The sequence below is a fragment of the Augochlora pura genome, chromosome 1 (genome assembly GCF_028453695.1).
Source record: "Augochlora pura isolate Apur16 chromosome 1, APUR_v2.2.1, whole genome shotgun sequence".
NCBI classification, from domain to species: Eukaryota; Metazoa; Arthropoda; class Insecta; order Hymenoptera; family Halictidae; genus Augochlora; species Augochlora pura.
This window is the reverse complement of record NC_135772.1, coordinates 5,566,041-5,587,552: the sequence shown is the minus strand read 5'-3', so window position 1 is coordinate 5,587,552 and position 21,512 is coordinate 5,566,041. Positions and strand designations below refer to the sequence as shown.

Sequence of the window (21,512 nt, the reverse complement as noted above, 5' to 3'; positions counted from 1 at the left end):
ACTTTTAATAGAAATAGATCATTTTTATTCATATTGTTCATTTTGTTACCACAATAGGCAATTGCATCTTCGTGATTACATGAGATATTAAATGGTTTCGGTGTTCCTTCAGTCATCATTCCTAGAAATATAGTACAATTTGGTTTCGACAAACATTCAAGTTTTATCGTGTCTTCGAAATTGGCTCGATATGAAACGAAAACTCATTTTCAGAAAATAATTGTACATTAACATCAGAAAATTGAGAAAAATCTTCCCAATAACATCGATATTTAGAAATACACAAAAACTGTCGAAAAAATATCGAAAATATATCAGGATTGAAAAATATATCACGGATGTTATTACAGTGTATAAAAAACACAACACTAAACTGTACAATATTTTTTGTTTGAAAGGTTACGTAACATCATAAGACATGTACAAAAATTAATTTCATAAAAAGTTTGATTTGATTTCATTCTGATTTCTCTACAGATTACTTTCCATAACAATTTTTTAACTATGCAAAACCACGAAAAGCGTATCAAGCAGATACAATTGAGTACGGTGAAGCCTATTCAATAAACAGAAGTTAATTTGCTACACAATCATAAAGTTCACAATATCGAAACATTTTTTAAGATAATAATTTTAAAAACACTTGTTATATTCACAAATTTATACCAAATATTTTTACCGAATGATAACCATGCCTAGTAAATCGTAACTGCAGAAGCTACGTGCAAAGACTTCTACCTCTCTTAAGGAAGCAAAGTATAACATTGTCAGACCTCATGAATTATTTTGCGTCATCGATCTTTGCTGGGTCCGTATTCTAAGGACACATAAATTTCTTAATGTCATCATGCATAATTGACAATACCAGACTTGGTATTGTGTTAAAACTTATATGCATCTGACTGTTCTATGAAAGATATATGAAATTTTCGATCGCTAGATATCTACTTTATACGTAACGGTACATGTAATTTTATTAAACGATATACATATTATTCATGTATAGACGAAACATCATTCACCTCAAACATCTTCCTTATTACTAACACTGTAAAAAAATATTCAAAACATTTATTCGTTTTTGTGCGAATGCAGTAAATCACATCCATATTTAACAGATTACGTATGAAGTCTTCATAGTTAGTGTGACAAATTGTTCTAATGTACACATACAATATTTGCAAGAAAATTTACAATCTCAGAAGCGAGGATATAAATGATGCAGCGTAACAATGTAAACTTCACAATGAGTGAGATTAATAAGGAACGGGCAAACAATAAAGTCGCAACCATTATTCAATGGAGAAACGTTAATTAGGAAGACGATGACTCTCGGCGTGTACTTGTCCACTTAGACACATTGTTTCAAAAATAGTAGTACCTAAATTCTGATTTTCTAACATCCTGTTGAAATTGTTGTTTAATTACGCTTGATTTTTTTACCTAGCCAACTTTTGTTTTTTACTTAACAAACTTTTGTTTTTTACCTAGCAAACTGTTGTTTTTCATCTACCAAACTTTTAACTCCGCCCTGTGCTAAATGATTCCAAAAGTTGAAAAGTCGTTAATGGCTTTGTGTTTCCTATAAAGCCGTCGACATTTTACCTCTCTCAGGCATTTACTTTTTGCCTAGACGATAGCTGAAAATGACACATAACGAGATTAAATACTGTGACTTAAAAATATACTGCTTATAAAATTATTAAGTAAATAAAAATCGATACAAGTTTTGCATAACAGCGTATGCGTTATAATTTCAATTTTTGCTTTAAACTTTGCTGGTTTTTTTCATTTATTACTATACATGACAAAAATATCATACCGATCACTGTGATTTCTTTTCTTGAAAAATTAATGTAAGAGTGTAGTGTAGCATATAAAAGCAAGACACGTAGAATGTTGACAATTATTCTAACTTGGAAGGCGTTTAAAAGTGAATATGGTATAATGAAAGGTCAATATTAAAATTAACTTCGAGATGAAAGAAACATAATATTACTATAACGTAATACAATATAGTGAAATGAATCAATCCCAAATACGTTTTGAAGACCATTAAGAAATAATGTTCCAAATGAAAGTTTTGCAAATGCATGTTTCTTAATTCGCAAACGTTACTCGCTCTTCAAGCAATTATAACTGTTTTTGAAGATAATAATAATAATATTCAAGGGATATATTGTAAAACCAACACAGATGGGACACTGAATTTAATTATAAAATGAGCGTCTTCGTAGAAAGTTAATCATTCAAATTTGAGAGAATGTCCTTCTTATTCAGAACTTTTTGTCTACAATTGTGTTCTCAGTATGTCTTTTCAGAAATCAGAAGAAAACAGAAAAAGAGCGGCGTTTAAAATTATTGGTCGCTTAACCACTTGCACTATAATAACGAGTCAGACTCGTGGTGAAGATTTTATGCAAGCTTTACTAAATATGAATATTATTAATTTCTTCTACATCGAAATCAAAATAAATTCTTCTGTTATCAGAGTATAGAAACAAAGGTAAACAAAGACAATAAAGGAAACAAAATTTGTCTGGTCCTATTAGGAAAATTATTAAGTACAAATAAGTGCTAATCGTCAGAGCATGAAAGGAGCGATAGTGCATGGGGTTAAAAAATGGCGAAACATATATACCATCAAAAATAACCTGCGGTTCTCACAACAGCGTGCTATTGGAGCAACGATAAACAATGGTCCAGTTTTGTGTAAACAGGTAATACAATTAAACGCAAAGATACAATCGGATATTAATTAGTGGTAATGACTGGTAATGGAGAAATCTTGAAAACCATCGTGGCATCATGCCACTCAACAGTATTGAAGGAGAAAATATTGTCAGCCAGCAGACATCACAAGCGTGGAAAACTTTACAAAACACATCCACCATCTCATATGTCAGGAGAACTACGCAGAAAATAACATATATAATGCCGATGAGATGGCTGTATTGGAGAACGTTACCGAAGAAAACTCTTGCTTCGAGTTTTGAAACTACAGTTTTAGAGTATAAAAGTTTGAAGGGAAGAGTAACAATAATGGTTTGCTACCACTTTTTATGATTGGAAAATCTCGACAATCTCAGTCTTTAGAACATGCATCGAATCTTCCCGTCGTTTACGAAGCTTAAAAATGTGGCTGGATAAAAAACAGTTTAAAGAACAGTACTGTGTACCATGCGTTTGTGAATTATAATTTGCTATATGATGGTAAAATTAATGCTTCAGTTTGTATTCCAAGTAATGTGTAACAAAATCCAGTTGCAGTAACTCTTTTGTAACTTTTTTGTAATTAAAATTGTCATTGCAATGCAATCATTTATTTTCTTCGTGCTGCATCATCTATTATAATATGAATAAGAATGGAAGGAAAAGTTTTCCATCTTTTTGGAAAAAGTCATCACGAAGTCATTTTTAATCAATTTTATTAATTCAGATATACAATCGTAACGTAATTCAGTTTCACGATTTATTATTAGTGATTCCTATTTAATCTCGTTTTTTCGTACAAGTAGCAATAGTAGATATATAAATTAATTATATACTTTTAATCCTTAATACGTTCCTATCGAAAAATGTAAATGCTATATAAAAGGAGAAAAAAAGGAGTGCCTGAGCTTGAGAGACGATGAGAAAGCGTGGAGAGAGAGAGAGAGAGAGAGAGAGAGAGAGAGAGAGAGAGAGAGAGAGAGAGAGAGAGAGAGAGAGAGAGAGAGAGAGAGAGATTAGTATATATTTAATCCGAGATAATAATAATCAAGAATACCAGAAACTCCTGAGGTTAAGTAATTTTTATGTTGATATTAATAGTTATGCTATATTGATGCTATCATAATAATATATTAACCAAGTAATTTAATTCGTAAAAGAAAGTATCCTTGACGCTTTTGATATTATTCTCATCACCTTCGGTGTTAAAAACGATCGAATTTCCACGCGCTCTGAGAAGAACGTGAGTTTTAGAAGATTTACGACTTGTCCAAATAGATGGAGGATTAAAAGAACGTCGATAAATAGGGATGACTCACTCAAAATGCTCTTGAAGAATCTATGTCGAATAAGTAACCCTATGTAAACCCCCCGCTGTTGCATTTGTATCATATATAAATATCATGTACATCTTCACTACTTGTGCTATAGCACTCATAATTATTCTTGCTCGTGAAGTTATCATATTTTTTATAAAATTCCATACATATCCTACGAAGTGATCAATAATTGGCGCTACAATCTAAAATGGAGAGATTTGGCATACAAAATTATATAAGAAAAATAACATTAAAAAGAATATGTTGGAAAATCAGTCACGTTCGCCTGATATAATAGTAAGAAGTAGAGTTAGTAAATCATGATCAGACGCGCCACTTGGTTTCATTTTCAATAGTATTATTTTTCACAATAATTTTCTTCGAAAACAAACTTTTAAACGAAAAAATTTGTTATCCACGTTTTCGACTTCTTTTTTCTACGCTGCATTATTCCGCTTCGGTGGAGTTTGTACCAGCACATGCTGACCATTTCTACGTACGTATTTCTACGTATATGATTTCTCTCAGTTGTTATTTTAATAACACAAATATTTTCAAACTAAAATACGTTGCTGCTTTATTGATACGTTCAACGTATTGAGATATGAGTAACAATTGCTTTTGTAAATTCTCTTTTTCGCAGACCAGTTTACAAAAGCATTAATTCGATAAAAACTTATTTTCCCTGTTGAAGGCTCCAGGAAATGTCGTAAAACTACATAAAATATTCTAGAATATTGATTTCGACAGTTTCAATGTTTCTTATAATTCATACGAATATTTTACACAAGAAATTAATTGGTAACTCAGATTTGGTTACATGTCGAAAAGGATTTATCCAGTGATAAATCATTCACTCTTAATTACAGATATTACGTTTAATTAAGCGAAACGATCAGCAATAGCGTTCAAATCGCGATCGAATTAACCCAATTGAAATTTTCTGTGATTTACTTTCGGTATTAACTGCTACGCACTGTATTTACAATGGACACAAACTGACCGTGTGTAACACGTCGCGATGTTATATAGGGATTAGAGCGGAATTCAATTTCGTGGCTAGTACGTGTTCGTGATCAATCCACGCGTCAGATAATTTATTATTGAATGAACCGACCAACGTCCTCTAACAATGATGGACAAGTCGTTAACAACGTAGGAATCAGAACGGATACCGAGATAACTGTTCTAGAAATAACATTACCGTTTTACAAAAAACCAGGCAACGTTAAATTTCCTCACTTATTAACTAAAGCATAAGTAAGTTTGCAAAGAGCAAAGTATATTATACTGTATTAATTTAAGAAAACACTTCTGGTACTGGGCATTTAATTATTTTGATCACGGTCATTGCTTTTCAATAATTCTCTATCAGTTTTCACTACGAAGGAACGATTCGGTTTTTTTTTTGTTGAAATCATGACAGTTCAATTCTTGGCGATAATAGGACAATTTCACGTTTTAGCGAAAGTCAAAGCCGTCGTTCTGACTAATGATATAGGATGAAAGACGGTTGGCAGAGGTTTTCGTCTACGTCTAGAGGTTTGAAAGGGGTAGTGTAACGGCGACGATAATACTTTGAGCCCTTATATCGCAGTCTGTCCGCCCACGAACTGAATTAAGGTTCACCGGTGCATTGGGCATTGATTTTGTGTCAAATGCGGTTGCTAGACTACCGTTATCACGATTGCAGCTTATTGACTTATTTGCCTTTTGGAAATAACACGGTTTTGAGCAACCGTGCCCGATTTGTCAACTCTTGAACCGTTTCACACGTATAAACCGCAACGTTAATTCGAGCTTGAATGAAATATGCCTCCTTGTTTTCAGCAAAACAGTTCCGAGAGTATAAATTCGAACATGAACGGACTCTTTCGAGAAAACGGTCACGTTCTTTCCATACATCAGGACCAATACCAAGAATACTAATCGACTTTATTTCGAGTGTTAGGAAAGAAATGCGAGAATAAAGAGTTGACAATTTTTCTTGCTATTTTTATACGTGTCCGTTATTTATTACACATTGTTACAAACTAATGAGTATGAAGTTATTTCCAGTATTTCTTGATAATTTATCCTACATGTATCAACTTAGAGCTTTAAAAATTAAAGTTCGGTTCAGTCGAGAATTTCAATGATTCAATGTCGAAATTGCATGTCACAGAGGATACGAAATGTGAGTGATTGTATTCTCTATCAAAGTCTACGAAGAGTATCGTTCTTTTGTAGCAGTAGAAAGGGCGAGTCACTATTTCAGGTTACAGTCCAAAATTGTACACCACATGCTGACCCCGTGCCTTTATTTTCCCACGTTTGCTATGTGTATACGTTGGATGCTGCACCTAGATCCCTCATTCAAGAATATATGCCAGTAAATGAATATCGCCGGTGATGATCGCTGCGAAATGGCTTACGATATGTAATCAGTTTGTTTGCTTTTTTAAGATATAAATTATCTTTTAGCCGTACACAAATTATACGATTAAAATTTTTCTTGTAATATTTGTTTCTATATTTTGTACTTTAAGAGTTAGTCGTGAAAACATAGAAGCACAAATCTGAACTCCACGTTAAAATTATTCGCAAAGAAGTCGAAGCACATTTTCATTTTAATTAATCTATACTTTAAAAGTTACTTACTCAAAAGTAGAAATACATATTTGATTTGCGACGCAACAGATCCACAAAAAGTTTCATCCAGATTGGTGATTGCAAACTTCCGGTATTCCCTCGCGAACCTGAGTTAAATCCACGTTCTCGCCTTTCAAAATAGTTTCGTCGTTCCAAAATCGATGAGGAAAGACAAAGCTCTTCCACGGGAACGTTTTACTCGACAAATAAACAAACTTCTGTTTCAAATACACGAAAAATCGATAGAAAAAATACGAAACCGTTTCTTCAGTTAATTTTTTCACAAAAAACCATCAAACTGCGCCCGTGCTTGTCCCTGTATATTTATACGATGCGTTTTAAAATCAATTGCGTGTATTCAGCGTAGTATAAGATTTATTTTCGAAACTGTCAATATTACTTTAAAATGTAAAACCTTGTGGAAAAGATTCTTTCCGGGACACAATTCTGATGTCGATATTGCATTAAGTATCCGAGGTTCGAAGTCTCCGTAACGAGATTGTTGGTTCAAAGCGGGCCAGAGGTTGTCTCTGAACGAGAACGGTCCCTTTGCCGACGTAAGAAGCTTAGGTTTTCACGATTTTATCATCCAGCAGCAATCAGAGCTCGTGAAAAATGTTGATACGGAGATTCAATGGGAAATACGAGTTAATATCTTCGGCAGTGGCATAGTACATCTTCGATACTTATTTACTTTTATCCTTGTTAAATGAAATATGATCGTTTCCAACGCTTTTAGATTTTCCAGAATAAAGAACTAATAGAAATCAAATTATATGACAAAATTACCGAAATTAAATTTATCGCGTACTTTTACGAAGATTATTAACAAAACAAGCTAAAACTAGAGTTGTTGACACTGCGTACCGTTGTAGCAAATTTTCTTCTCTCAAGCTCACTACGTGTAAAGGTACGCGTTACGTATAACTAACACTACTTTTGAAAACACATTCCATAAATGAGCACAGTAATTGCCCTCTCCACGTTATTACATCGTTTTGTCTTATCGTACACTGTTCGCTGGTTTATCGATTTAAAGCTACTGAAATGATAATCTGTTATCATTTCAGCTAAACTCGATACTGTTTACACGCCTTTGTGCTTAGCTCAGTTACCATGACTCTACCTCATCTACCAAAGAACTGGGTAGGTATGCGTGACCAATGGACAACGAATTTAAATAAAAATTTGCGTCTGTTTTTTACGTATTATTCAAGAAATCTTTTCAAAAATCATATTCATGGTTTTGATGGAATATTTATTGCCAGGGGTAGTACTTATCGGGAAGAAGTGGAATGGAGGGGAGACAGTGATAAAAGGTCTGAAAAAATAACAATGCAGCAAGATGGGATACAAAACCGTGGACCTACGAAGGGAAAAGACGTGCGAAGCATTATATAAGCTTTGTAAGAAGGTGTGAGGGGGGAGGGGATAGGTTTTATCGGATAAGTAGAGGGAGGAAGTGATAGTCCCGATATTGAAGCAAAAGGGGAAAGAAAAGAAGATAGGCGAGTATGGGGTGACGTTAATGTCGCCAACGTAAATGTGTATGTATCGCTACTGGTGAATGAGTTAGATAAGAAAAATAGAATGCTGGCATTAGTATAACAAATTTAAGCAAGTTCATAAAAAAATAAGAAGCAAGTTTACAGGAAGAAATCTTTATGATTTCACAATTCAATTTTAAATGTGAAAATATATGTGAAAATTAATGTTTTGTCAGACTGTGGACTATGCAGCCAGTATAAAAAATAATTGCACAGTATTTAAACTTAAAACTGTTAAAAGCGTTCGGAATAATTATCGTACATAGTGTGCGACTTTTATCCGACGGTAGACAACAATAGCTAGAAAACGTAATAAAACTTTAGTATACGAAGTGAAGTTATGCTATTAATTGCTAGTTCCGAGAGATAAAGACATTCGACACGGTCAGGTCAATCATCTTTTTAACCACTTGCGTTGGTGTGAGATACTATACATGTCCATTGTTGACGTCGAGTCGTTTGATTTTGCTGTAAATAGCTTTCGGAGGGTTTGTCACGCGCGGCCATCAGTTAATTGCCAGAGCAAGTGGTTAATTGATTTTCACCAGTACTTCACTCCATAGAAGAGGTTTTCTCTGTCCTTGTCGGCTGGGAACATTTAAAAGCGTCTTACGTCTTTTAAGACCCCATCAATTCCAGTTTCGAAATTAACTAAATTGTCCACTGTAAAACACAAATGGTGTAATTATCTTATGCCATAACGTAATCTTTATTGCGGCTCATTCATGTTTGAAATTTGGGACGATAAGTCGTCTGATGCATATAGGAGGTCGATACTAAAAACTGTATTTAAAGAGTGAATGCACACGGACCACTTCTCGACTACTTTCGAGTTTCAAAAATCAATATTACAGTAGTGCTTGGAGTGAATTTTGTAATCCAAAAGCGGCTGACAAGTGACCGGTGTACGTTAGCTAGCATCGAAAAATGTGCAGTAATGAATAAGCAACTCAAATTTTTATATTATTTTTTTTTCTTGTATAAAAAAATTGTTACACTGTGAGTAAACGTGTGTAAATATCCTTTTAATTATCATTATGAAATCAGCACTTGTGTTAGAGATACATGTTTGATTACTGATTGCTTTATGCTTTTTGTTGAAAGGTTTTGAATTAAAACTTTAATACACTTTATTTTTAATTCAATTTAATATTTCAGAACATTCGCGTATCCAGTAGAATAAGTGATATATAACAGAACTACATATACAGAGAAAAATTATATACAATGTTAGTGGTAATCCGAGGTGGCAACCTCACGGTCCGGTTTCTGCTTTAGAACTGAAAAATCCGTGGGCCTTCGTCGCCAACGGCTCACCCTCATAAAGGGCCATAAAACAGTTCGCTGGGTCTGTTTTCCATCTGTAGTCATCGTTGAAATTCCAACACTTTTTATGTAATTATTTATTTGCGAGGAATCCTGGATCGATACAGTTACTCGTTAAAATATCCAGACACCTTCTAAAACGGAATAACTTCTTCAAAATTGGACCAAACGAGTAGAATTTCTTTTAGTTATTGAAGTACTAACGATTTTAAGGTGGATTTCGTATTAATAATAAATTAAGAAGCCACACGAGCCACCGCACTCCCCCATATATGTGCTCATAATTATGAAAGTGGTCTAAGTCAAAATTTAAAAAAAATGAGTTTATCAGTTATTTTACACCACATTATTTTAAACTAAATTTATTCAATGAAATTTTTACGATATCGTCAAAAATAAACCGTTAGATGGTGGTTGTAATTTCAACATTATATGGAATTCATTCAGTGTTAATTATGAAAGTGGTCTAAGTAAAAAATTTAAGAAAATTATATAAACATAACTTGGTCCTTTCTACCGAATGACCGTGGTTTTGGGTTGATAGAAATGAAAATAAAAAAAAGCAAATTACTTATACAACCCTGAGCACTATTATGAACTGATAGAAAAGTGTAGAAGAAGAAATACATTTTCGATAAAACGAATGTCGCAGACGGATTTTATTTCAACGAAATCACTAGAAGAGTGAACAACAAGAAGAGGAAAAAATACCGCGGGCGAATCTGTCTCTTGGCTGCGAATACAATGGACGAGATTCGTGAAAAATGAACCATATAAAATGTTCTATAAAACTTCTTTAGATACTCCTGAATTCCACGTTTTGGATTTTTTAACTAAAAGAGGAAGTCCCAAAATATACGGAAATATTAAGCTACTTCCTTTATACACCACCACTAGACCAGTATCGGGAGAAAAACATAAAGATTGTTGTGTCGTATCGTTCGCCTCGTTGACGACTTAGATTTACGACCGGTTAACGAAGAAAGGTTGTAAGTCTAACTCCGGAGAATCCGTTTATTTACACTTTGTACAGAAGTTATCTCGATATAATTGACGTCGCGATATATAATAGTGAAATGATTCCTTGATCTTGCTACCTCGGTGCAAGAACAATCCTAACTTGATTCTAACTTGATTCACTTGTTGCTAAAACGATTCTAACTTGATTCACTTGTTGCTAAAACGATTCTAACTTGCTGTCTTCGATGTAAAGACGATTCTAAGTTGCTACACTCGATGTAAAAACGATTCTAATATTTTCATGTCATGCTAGCTTTTAGGAAAACTCGGTTGCAGGGGAAATTTGGTGGAAGTGGAAAAATGTTTAAAGTAGGGATGGGAAGGAACTCTGTGGTAGGGGATGTTTTAGCAACGTTTGACAGGGATTTCCTCCAGGTCTGAATTTACCGTAAAAATAGCCGTTCGCGGAACGGTCGCGAGCCTGGCTTGGACCTTCAGGCCTCTGTCCGCGGAGCCCTTTGGAAATCCCCGAGGTTTATGATGCCAGCGTTCGCTATTGAGACCGAGAACAAGAGATTGTAAACCGATTAACATGCGTCGCGCGAAATATTAAAATTACTTGATGGATCGATTCCTCAAAAATAGCATTTTACCATTACTAGCATCATAAACTGTAAATTAGCCTTCCTTGTCTGAGTGTCGTTCTTGGGGCCCGATGTCCAGGACGGAACAAAGATATTATGTGTTTGCTACCATACATTCCTTCAGTTTTTCAGGAACATTTTAAAAATCTTAAAAACTCGAAATGATGAAAATGCATTACTTTTTTAGTATCATTAATAAATGTGCACGAATTATTTCATTAAAGTTATTGTTTTAAATAAAACTCATAGTTCGTTATTGCTTTATGTCATTTATAGAACATTCAGTTAATTTTGAAAATGGTCTAAGTCAATTCAAGCTTTAAGAACATTTTCCTATGAAATTCACACAAAATTTCATATCTATAATAAATTTCCATTAATCAAGACTAATAAAATTATAAATTAAAATGTCGCATAATGTAAAAATATTTTTTAATTTATTCAAATGCAATTCATTAAATATCTCGAAACAAGAAATATATGACTTTCATAATTATGGGCACATATAAACCCACTGAGATGAAATTCACGCCATCGATTCTCCGTTTTGAATGACGTAAAAGCATGAGAAGGACCTAAAATGTTCAAGTACATCAGGCGATAGCCTGAATTCAGTGAAGTGAGATTCAGTGTACCATTAAGAACGTGTTAAAAATGCAGGATTTTAAAAAGGAGAACGAAACAACAACCGGCATTATACGGACCTTTAAGTCGAGTCAACCACGGCCATATGGACGTGGACCGCCCGTCACGAAACGCGATGTTCGAGAATTTCACGGAGAACACTACAAGATTTGTTCGGGCGCAAGGCGTCGGAAGGACGCCACAAGAAAAACAAAAACAATAATTTTCCAACAAATTTCGAATCGCCAACATTTGGTAGATAGAACAAACACGGCAAGGATCCAAGGTTCGAACAGGATCTCGCAGAACGAAATAAATTCTCAAGAACAAGACTTGAAATTAATTAATCTTTGTTAAGTATTAACACATTCCGTGCCACGTGTGCCATTGGCGGTATACGCATAAATGTCTATTTAACGCGTTAAAAAAATATTTTATGACAAGTTAGAATACAAGAAATAATTTCTACCAAAAGAATAGATCCATAATAAGTCTGCTTCATAGTTATATTGTCAATAATTAGTCATCAGATTGACCAAAATGAAGAGTCGACTTAAAACAGCTTGACACGGAACGTATTAAAAATCAGACGGCTTCATACCGCGCTCTGTGCACAATCTTCACGTCGATTTTCGATTGCAGCACGAGGCTATCAAGATCGTACAATAATACGGTACGTTACTACAGTTTATCTCAGAGACACGATGTCGTAAAGCGCAAATGGTAGACGTAATTACAAAAGACCGCCGCAATAGTTCCTGCACCGGAACGCAAATCAATGCGCACAGTCGCGATGTTCGAACATGCACGCTCGCGAAAACGCTCACAGCTACATCCTCGAGGAAAACGTCCGATTTGAAAAATTATACGAAACTTACGAAAACCGAACTGCGACCTCGAAGCGAGAGCGGTGAGATAGTGAGGGTCGGGAAGGGTCGCGACGCCAGTGAACGGAAAAAGTAGCGTGATAGGAGAAACTTTTTGTTTTACGCGATGCTTAACACTTTCTTATTACCCTGAGATTTACTGCACTTCTAAGATATAGTCGTTCCTTGATTTGACTGTCGCTTAGTGATACGAATACACGCACTTATAATAACCTAATATTTATACGATACCAAGTATAAGTATACCAATTACGTAATACATGTTCAGCGTTTAAGTGATAGCCCAATCAATATATTAATATCGCTTTATTAATATATTAATAATGGTTCCAATTGATTCCCGGATGCGTCTACACCACTCACTCAGGTAGAACTCCTTCCACGAAGCGGGATGTCAATAACACGACAAAAGTAGAGTCCTCGACGATTCTAGTCTTCTGAATCCCGATGTCGATAGGAGTTTTTGACCTCCTGTTCGTCTCTAGATTGCCCGGCCCGTGTGTGACAGCAGTCCCTTTCTTCGACTCGTGTACAGAATCGCGGAATAGCCAGCATTACGTAAAACAGACGTCCTTCCTCAACGTGCAGCCAATAGGGTCCATACGAAGGTTTGGTTCGGTACTTGTCACGCTCCTACAAAATCGGCCACACGCACACAATGCGAAATAATAAAATTATTTATGATCTACTCAAAATTTCCTCGAGGAATACAATCCAAGCCTATGAATGCGCTTACGGCCCCAAATAGGATTGTCCGGTCCATTGAAACGGAGATTTCTCCCGCCTATTCATACGGATAAGTGACATCACAAAATTACAACGTCGCAACCTACTCTCATTCTCATTCCGCCAATCTTCCTGACGATTGTTAGAACATTGTTGCGATGCGGTAGTTCATTGCTGTGAATTGTGCAACTACTCCCGATTAATCGGTCAGATCAATTTGTAGACGCGTTACACTCCGGGTAATCCCGATCTAGGAGTAGTTTAGGTATTGTCGCATACTGTCGCTGTTTCCGGCTGCTTAATCCCCAGCAAATAATAGAATGCGTCACAAACAGTCTGACAGCTTGTATTGCCTCAACTTGAATGATGATCTGCAGTTCATCCTGGAATATGCTGATGGAACAATCGCCGTTTTCTTGATTAACAGCCATTAATTCTGTCCCATTGTTAATCCGGCGTGTTCTTGGCGGAATTGATTCCTCGAATCACGACGCCTTTTCAATCGAGAAAATCAACTCGGGTCGCATCGTCGCCATGACAACCTCTAAAACGCGATCGGTAAACTCGCAATTAAAACTTTAAAGGTGATTCGGATGTAACGTTTAAGTTTAGTGTCTTTAATTTAAGTTACGTGCTGCTTACGAACACTTATTTAAATATGCGTTAATGTGAGAAAGTTTGTTATAAACCTTTGAGATTTCGTCGGAGCGCGTCGCGTTGCATTGACCATTAGCAATTGACCGTTGACGGCCATTAGCGGCCGTTGAACGATCCGTCGACGTTCTTCCGTTTTTCCGCGAGAACCAACCGTCGCGCTTTCGAGGAGTGGTTTCGCACCAAGCCACCAAGCAATAACCGTGTTACAACCTTGATCGAGAATTATTCACTCGTCCTTCGACGGATCACCTATTACATATGTACAGTTACTCATACATTGAACATACGTCTATAGTGGTAACGAAAATTGACGAGAAAATCAATTAAACAATTAGACATATTTTCTGGCATCGTGAATTAACAATTAAAGAAAAAACCAAGTATCATTAAGTATTTGTTATATTTAACTGAAAATGTAAAATTATTGGAGTTTTATAGTCATGTGCATGCACATACATGTATAGATAACATACAAATCTTCTCATTCATTGATTCCACACATTCGAAATGTATCAATGTATTAATAATAACAATAGAGACAGAGAGAGAGGGACAGTTGTCAGGTTCTGATTACTCGTATAACTTTTTTGTTATGAACGATTTACAATTATAAAATATTCATTTGTCTAGACTAATTGACATTTTGTTAATAGTTAAAAAAGCATGAACTTATCCTGAAAGTAGAAAATAAATAAATTTGTTATGGTTTCCTGTTATTTTATGTCTTTTGACGCTTTTGTCTTTTGAAAAAGAATACTGAAAGTTAAAGAATCTCAGCCAAAAGTTTCTCTACATTTAAGTCAAAAGATATGCAATGTCAAATTGGGAAAACCATATATCTCTGACTTGTTTCGTTTCATTTAATCGCATAAACGAAACAATGTTATACATTACTGTGAGAATTTCCCAAAGCTTCAGTGACCACCTTAAATTCTCTAACTAAACTCAGGACAAAGAAACCTTTTGGAAGCGTTCATTTCCTTCAGTTTAGCACAGCATAATTTTTAATTTGAAACGAGAGAAACGTTTATAGTAGCGGAGGAAGAATAATACTATCAAATTCTTTGATAGATGCAGACAATCCGCAGTCTAGTAACAATTCATTTGCTCAGCCTCAAAGACTGTAATTAGTGAGATAATTACGTTGTGGGAGAGAAGAAACCGAGACGGCTGTTCATCAAAGCGTGTGTAGCTCGTAATCGAATGAGGCCCATTTGATAAAGAATAGTTTAATGTATCATTTCGCTCTTGGTACTCCTTATATCCAGATTAAAATCAAGAAATTGTATTTCGATGCTTTAGACATTAGTCACGTGTCTCGGTTCATTATCTTGTGCCGCGTGACCGAGCGAATGTCGTAATAGTTCTCCGCAAGAAACAAGGCCATCGAATCCATCGTTTCTAGAGTTCCAAACCGTCTATCGAAGCGAACTTGCCTGCATCATTGATATCCTTTTTCTCGAAAGTAGTTACTTGTAAGTAACTTATCAATAAGCAGCTAAAAGCGAGGTTCTTCCGCCGCACCTCCCTGAGCATCGTCGTCTAACAGCCACTCAGCTGCAATCACAGTACCCATCATGTGAACGCTCTGTTTACATTTTGAACAAGTCCTCGTTGAACGTAGTTTAGTAGATCAGGCACGGAAATTCTGGCTTCGCAAAAAGTCGATGTTTCGAAACGCCGCCTTCTGTCTCACGCAATGCACAGTAGTTAGAAACACCCAAGATGTAGCAAGAATTTGTTTCGAAGTATTGGAATACATCTATCGTAGATTATAACACAACATTAAAATTCGAAGAATTTTTTATTACAAAGAAATATTGACTTTCCGCATAATTTTCTATATTTTTCTTCAAAGCATCAATATTCGAAAAAAAATAATAACTTTTATGTCTCAAAATTTATGCATACAACGACTGTTACTCATAAATGCTTAGGCGCACTCATTATTACAATGACTATTCAATTTATTAGCGTTGTATTTACAATCGTATTTCAATTTAGAGCATTAAAGATTGTAAAAAATCCTTAACCCCATAACGTATCATTTAGTCGACAGTCACTGCGATTTGGAATTTTTCAATTGGCACAATTTCTTAGAAGGGACAGAACATTGATGTTTATTCTGTGCCTGAATTTACTTGTAGACTTAAATATTAATAACAAGGGATTAGAATTTGATTCCAATTTTAAAGAACAGAATAACATCCATATTTAATTATTTATTACTAGTAATATCCATCACGAGTCGGACTCGTCAAAGTTTATCCAAATAATCCCTAAGAATAATCTTTACATCTTCTCTGAGGTATCCTCTCTAATCATTTGTTACGGCGTAACAATGAATTAGAATGTCAGGTAAAAAGTACCACATGATACGGCGCAACAAAGTTGCAAACTCCGACCGTAGGCGCGACCATGCGACCCTTTGTCGGCTGCACGCAGTCAATGCTAAGCCCTGATTGGTGCGCTCTTGGGCCACCAAATTAGTATAAAAGGTCCGACAAAAAATAAAAGGCAACATTCAATCAACTACAACCATACAACGCAGAACCTCTGACTCTCGGAACATTACCTCGCTAGTCCAACATTAATATTAAAGTGATTTATTGTAAACTTGACTGATTTATTTAAACATTCACTTGTGATTAATTTCCCAACGTGAAGTCGAACGATAACTGAAAGCATCTTTCAATTAAGTTGCCTCAGAGCACCTTCTATTTTCGTTCGCGCCGAAACATCATTCAAGTCTTTAAAATGACGCATTTTAAAATTCCCGAAAGCTATGACCATTATTTGTGTTCCAGGTGTTCAGGTTTTTTTTAAATGCCACTTTTCGAATATGAAGCCAAAAATATCACCAATCGAACATTTTTGTCATCTAAAAAATAAAGAATAAACGTGTAATTTCAATCGAGAACTATTTCTTACCGCGTGTCGCATTTACCCTGTTTCGCATTTGACATGTTGGTGTTAAATCACACGTATAAGCAACGTGTTAACAAGCATTATTTAAGCCTTACGAGACGGCGAAGTTCGCTATCGTTCAAATAATTATGAAGGACGCCGTAACTTTGAGGAGCCAATTGGTTAATTCAGATTATCTACGAAGCGTCAGCAATGAATCTCGACGATTTCCGGGGGTGCATTGAGCTTATCTGAACAGACAACCCCTCCAGATCTGATAACAGCCTCTGCTTCACGCACATGGACACGCAACCCTCTCGTTATCCCCGAAACAAGCGGTCAGAGATTCGCAAGTAGATTAAATTCGCCGCGTATACGGAAGCTATCAGCAGATTGCGAAATTGTGAGTTGTGAGAACAGGTTCGTGGCTAAGGAATCACGGGTAGTGTCGTTCAGTAATTTCGAAGAGAATATAGATGATAGACCGGAGGGGATGTAGGTCGAGTGAAATTTTAAATGTTATACGTACATAGAGTTGCCGCGGAAAGTTTGTTAACATCTTCTCCAACAAAATGACTTTTTAAAAATCGAACCAAACAACTTCTTAGAAATCACACCAAATAACTTGTTATCAAATGAACCAAATAATTTGAATTTGTTTTAAAATGGTAGGCTAGTTTGCTAAATAATAAGCACAACAAATTTTGGAAGAATTTAAATTGGTTGGTATGACAAAAAAATTAAAAAATGTTTCCTGACTTTTTAATCTGCCGCCATAGAAAAATAAACGTTTATGTATTAGGTTGGTGCATATGAAATATCGGATTATAGCATCTTTATTGTTAATGCACAAAAAGTAAGAGAAATGTAGTAGCTCTGATTCTACGTCTAAAGTCTATGTAAAAATGTTATAAAATAACATGATTAATATTCCTTTCAGCAGTAAATAATAAAGAACAGAATAATTCAGATTAACTCGATAAATTGCAAACTACAAATATGACGTAGGCCATCCGAAGCGAAACAACATCGAAAAAATGTGTATCGATTGAATTTATGCTGCCCTGATTCCACGTTCCCCTTTCCGGTTTTCGTGAATTTAATATCGAAACACCGACATTCAAACGACAGAGCTTTCGTTTAAAAAACGAGTAATAAAAGCAAAAGATCGAATCGATTCGGGGTAACAAAATGAGTGTCAGTCCACGTTGAACTGTACGAAAATTGGCGGTGTTTGATCTGTCTCTTCCAATCTTGAAACAGTCATTTCCGGAAAACTTCATACCCACTGACAACTAGTTTTAAAACCATGAGCGCCCATGGACATTTTCTAAATTAAGTTCTGAAAATTCCGGAATAAATTGACTTCATTCCACGTCCGAACGAAGAAGAAATCGTAAGTGTATCAATACTTATAAAATCCAGTTCCGTAGAGTTTCGTAGATCGAAACTGAGAGACTTTTCTAACATGTTTAGAAAATCATTTGAAACAGAAAATATTGTATATACCATAGGACGATTTGTCTTCCGTTTCATGGACGGAAATGCCAACAACTTGTCGAAACTGTAAGTACGTTTCCCCTGACGTTCATAAACGATGATGTATCTTCTAAAGTTAAGTATCTGCGATTTGTACTATTTTCTTTTCATAATTTCGAAAACAAAGACTGGAAAGAAAACAGAATGATCGCTCAAACATGTTGGCACAGTTAGTCCGTTTCGATTTAGGATAATTGTTAGTGCAATCGGTTATGAAGCATCGACATGTATCAACGATAATTATTAATGCCCAGACCAAAAAATCGTGTATAAATGAGTCAGGTATATTCTGATTAATTATAAAGCAAGTACATTAAGACGGAAAAACATGGAAATGTTTCTGCTAAGAGGATGAACGAAGAATTGTAACGTGCGAATAATTGCAGCGAAATAGAGTGATAAAGGGACACGAAAGGTTTGGAAGAGATGAAACATTTTCGAAAGGGAAAAGTACTTGCGGTCACCGAGCACCTCGCCTTTCCCGCTTTCTTTCTATTTCGAAACAAAGCTGCGAGCTGTTCGGAGCGGTGAAAGAAGAATGATACAGTTTTAAAATTCGGCCAAAACAAAACGTAATACATCTCGCGTTTCTTAATTTTGTAACGTCATTTTTGCATTAATTGCAACAGCGATATACAGTGAATGCTCACAAACGCGTAAACGCCCATATTATTGTAGTTATAACTTTATATTAATAAAAATATTATTTAATAAAAAGAGTATCTAAAAAATTCGGAAAATGTGACCGGAAAAAAATCTTTTCCATCTAAATAGTTTCTCTTCTGTAGTAAACGTTTCTCTTCCTAAGCAATTATTATATTTATTTCAGGTTTAATTTGTTAAATAATTTTAATTTAAACTTACCCATTATATGTAAAATACTGTAATAATTTACTGTAAAATACAACATCTATGATTCGACCTATGATCTATGATTCTATGGTTTCGACCAAATCCTCAAAGTTCGTAATTAGAAATTACGGAGAAAAACGGTTTTCAAATTGACATTTTATCGCATTAAAATCAATAGAAACGAAAGCAAGTTAAAATTAATTAAACAGTGTTATTGTTGTAAGCTCTCATACGAAAGTTCAAATCTCGTTAATTAGCAAATATTTTTTTCGATTACCGCATGGTGAGACTTTTCGCACATTCGTTCCATTGTAAACAAAATGAGAGATTGACACGTTGCAGATCGAAAGTAAATTCTTTTCGTGCTCTGTGTACACGGTGTAGTAAAAGCTTGACATGTTCGATGAAATGTTTGCGCAATGTGACAAACTGTTTGACTTCTTCAGAGTACGATAGGAGAAAATGAACGAGAGACAGCCATCTTACAAATTGATCTACTTCAACGCCCGCGGCCGCGCCGAGCATATACGGTACATATTTGCGTACGCTGGCATCGACTACGTTGACGAGAGGATCCCCAAGGAACGCTGGTCGGAACTGAAGAAATGTAAGCGAACAAATTCAATTTTATTCAGCATTTTGTATCACGGCACTTGTAGATTCTATAAAGTAATCGGAACACGTCAGCAACGACACAGCAAGGGAAACGTAAACAACATCGAATTGTGTGCAAAACCCAGAGGATCCACAAGTCAAAATTATATTCAGTAAGAGGAAATCAAATTGCTTTTTCCGATACAGTCTTATTACATTTTCGCTGTTTATATTTCCAATTATTAAACATTGTTTGTTTACCTTTTTTCTTCCTACTCTTTTATTTACATATATATCCATATATAAATATTTATATTTATATGTCATATATTTACTTTTATTTACTCTTATATTCACATTATTATATTTCATTTATCTCATGTCCTTGTCATATGTTCATTGTATTCTCCAAATTTATGTTAATTATATTCCTTATGAGACATAAAAATAAACAAATTACATTCGATATCTGTCGCAACTTTTCGATTCTACTCCTGTCGCAGTGCTATTGCTACGCCACTGTGATTTATCGATTTCTTCGCTACGCCGATGCTGAGGTTCGACGGAGTCGATGAACACGTGTGCTGCGGCACGCGCCGCGGCTCCTTTGACTCTAATTCCCGGAAGACAACTCATAATACTATAACAAAACTTTTTTAATTTTAAGATTTTAAAACTGAATTTCTTTTTAACATATTGCTGATAATTTTCTGATTAAAATGAGACTAAACATGACATAATTTTACCGTTTTCTTCAGTAACCGTGACGTGTCACAAAGTTTAGATTTCTAAGAGAATTTCATAATAGCATTTCGAAAAAGCCTACAGGCAGGACGTGGCGTAAACCGGGATAATCCGAAGGGTCATCCTGGTCGAGTACGCGAAGGTATCGAAACCGTAGGAGGTTGACCTGGACGATTTCCCATAGCAAATTACCAATTTATTAATAATTAGCAATTAAACCATCTTTCTATGAATCTGCTAACCATCTTTTGCGTTATCGGTGCTGAGTTTCGAGGAGCTAGTATCGAAACAGCTTCTCACTGTTCAGCCATCCTTACTCCAAGGCCCCTTCAAATTCCAGGATTGATGGAAAAAATACAGTAAATTGTTCCGCCACACTTTCCGTCAAACGCGTAGAATTCTAAATGTCTCGAAATCGAAGGGATCTCAAAACCTACCGCATCGAAGTCGTCGCGATGCTTACAGTTCCTGTCGCGAATGCGTGTCCGATTGATTCACTTGCGGTCGCGACCTCGAAGCGATTTTCTATACTTACCGTCTTGAAATGGAGGGAATATTTGCACCTATCGTCTCGAAATCGAGTCAGTCTTTACATCTACTATCTCAAAATCGAAATTAATATCTATACTTTTCTCGAAATGGAAGCCATCTGAAAACCTACCGCGTCGAAGTCGTCGCGATGCTTGCAGTTCCTGTCGCGATTGCGTGTCCGATTTGATTCACTTTCTGTCGCCACCGTGTGGCCGATGGCGTGTAGAGAAGGCTACACTTGCTGTCGCTCGAATTACACAATACCATTGTAGTAAAATAAAACTGAAGTAGATACGACAAAATATTTTATTT

General features: G+C 35.5%; 2 protein-coding genes across 2 annotated transcripts in view; one reads left to right on the top strand and one right to left on the bottom strand.

The window, feature by feature from the left end:
- Positions 1 to 21,512, bottom strand: part of LOC144470276 (uncharacterized) — a 297,327-nt gene that overhangs the window by 112,739 nt on the left and 163,076 nt on the right. The window lies entirely within an intron of this gene.
- LOC144470511 (glutathione S-transferase-like) overlaps positions 1 to 21,512 on the top strand; it is a 29,715-nt gene that overhangs the window by 335 nt on the left and 7,868 nt on the right. The window contains exon 2 of the mRNA XM_078181780.1: positions 19,778 to 19,938. Coding sequence (XP_078037906.1) covers positions 19,794 to 19,938 — 145 coding nt within the window. The 5' untranslated portion in view covers positions 19,778 to 19,793. The remainder of the gene's footprint in view (positions 1 to 19,777; positions 19,939 to 21,512) is intronic.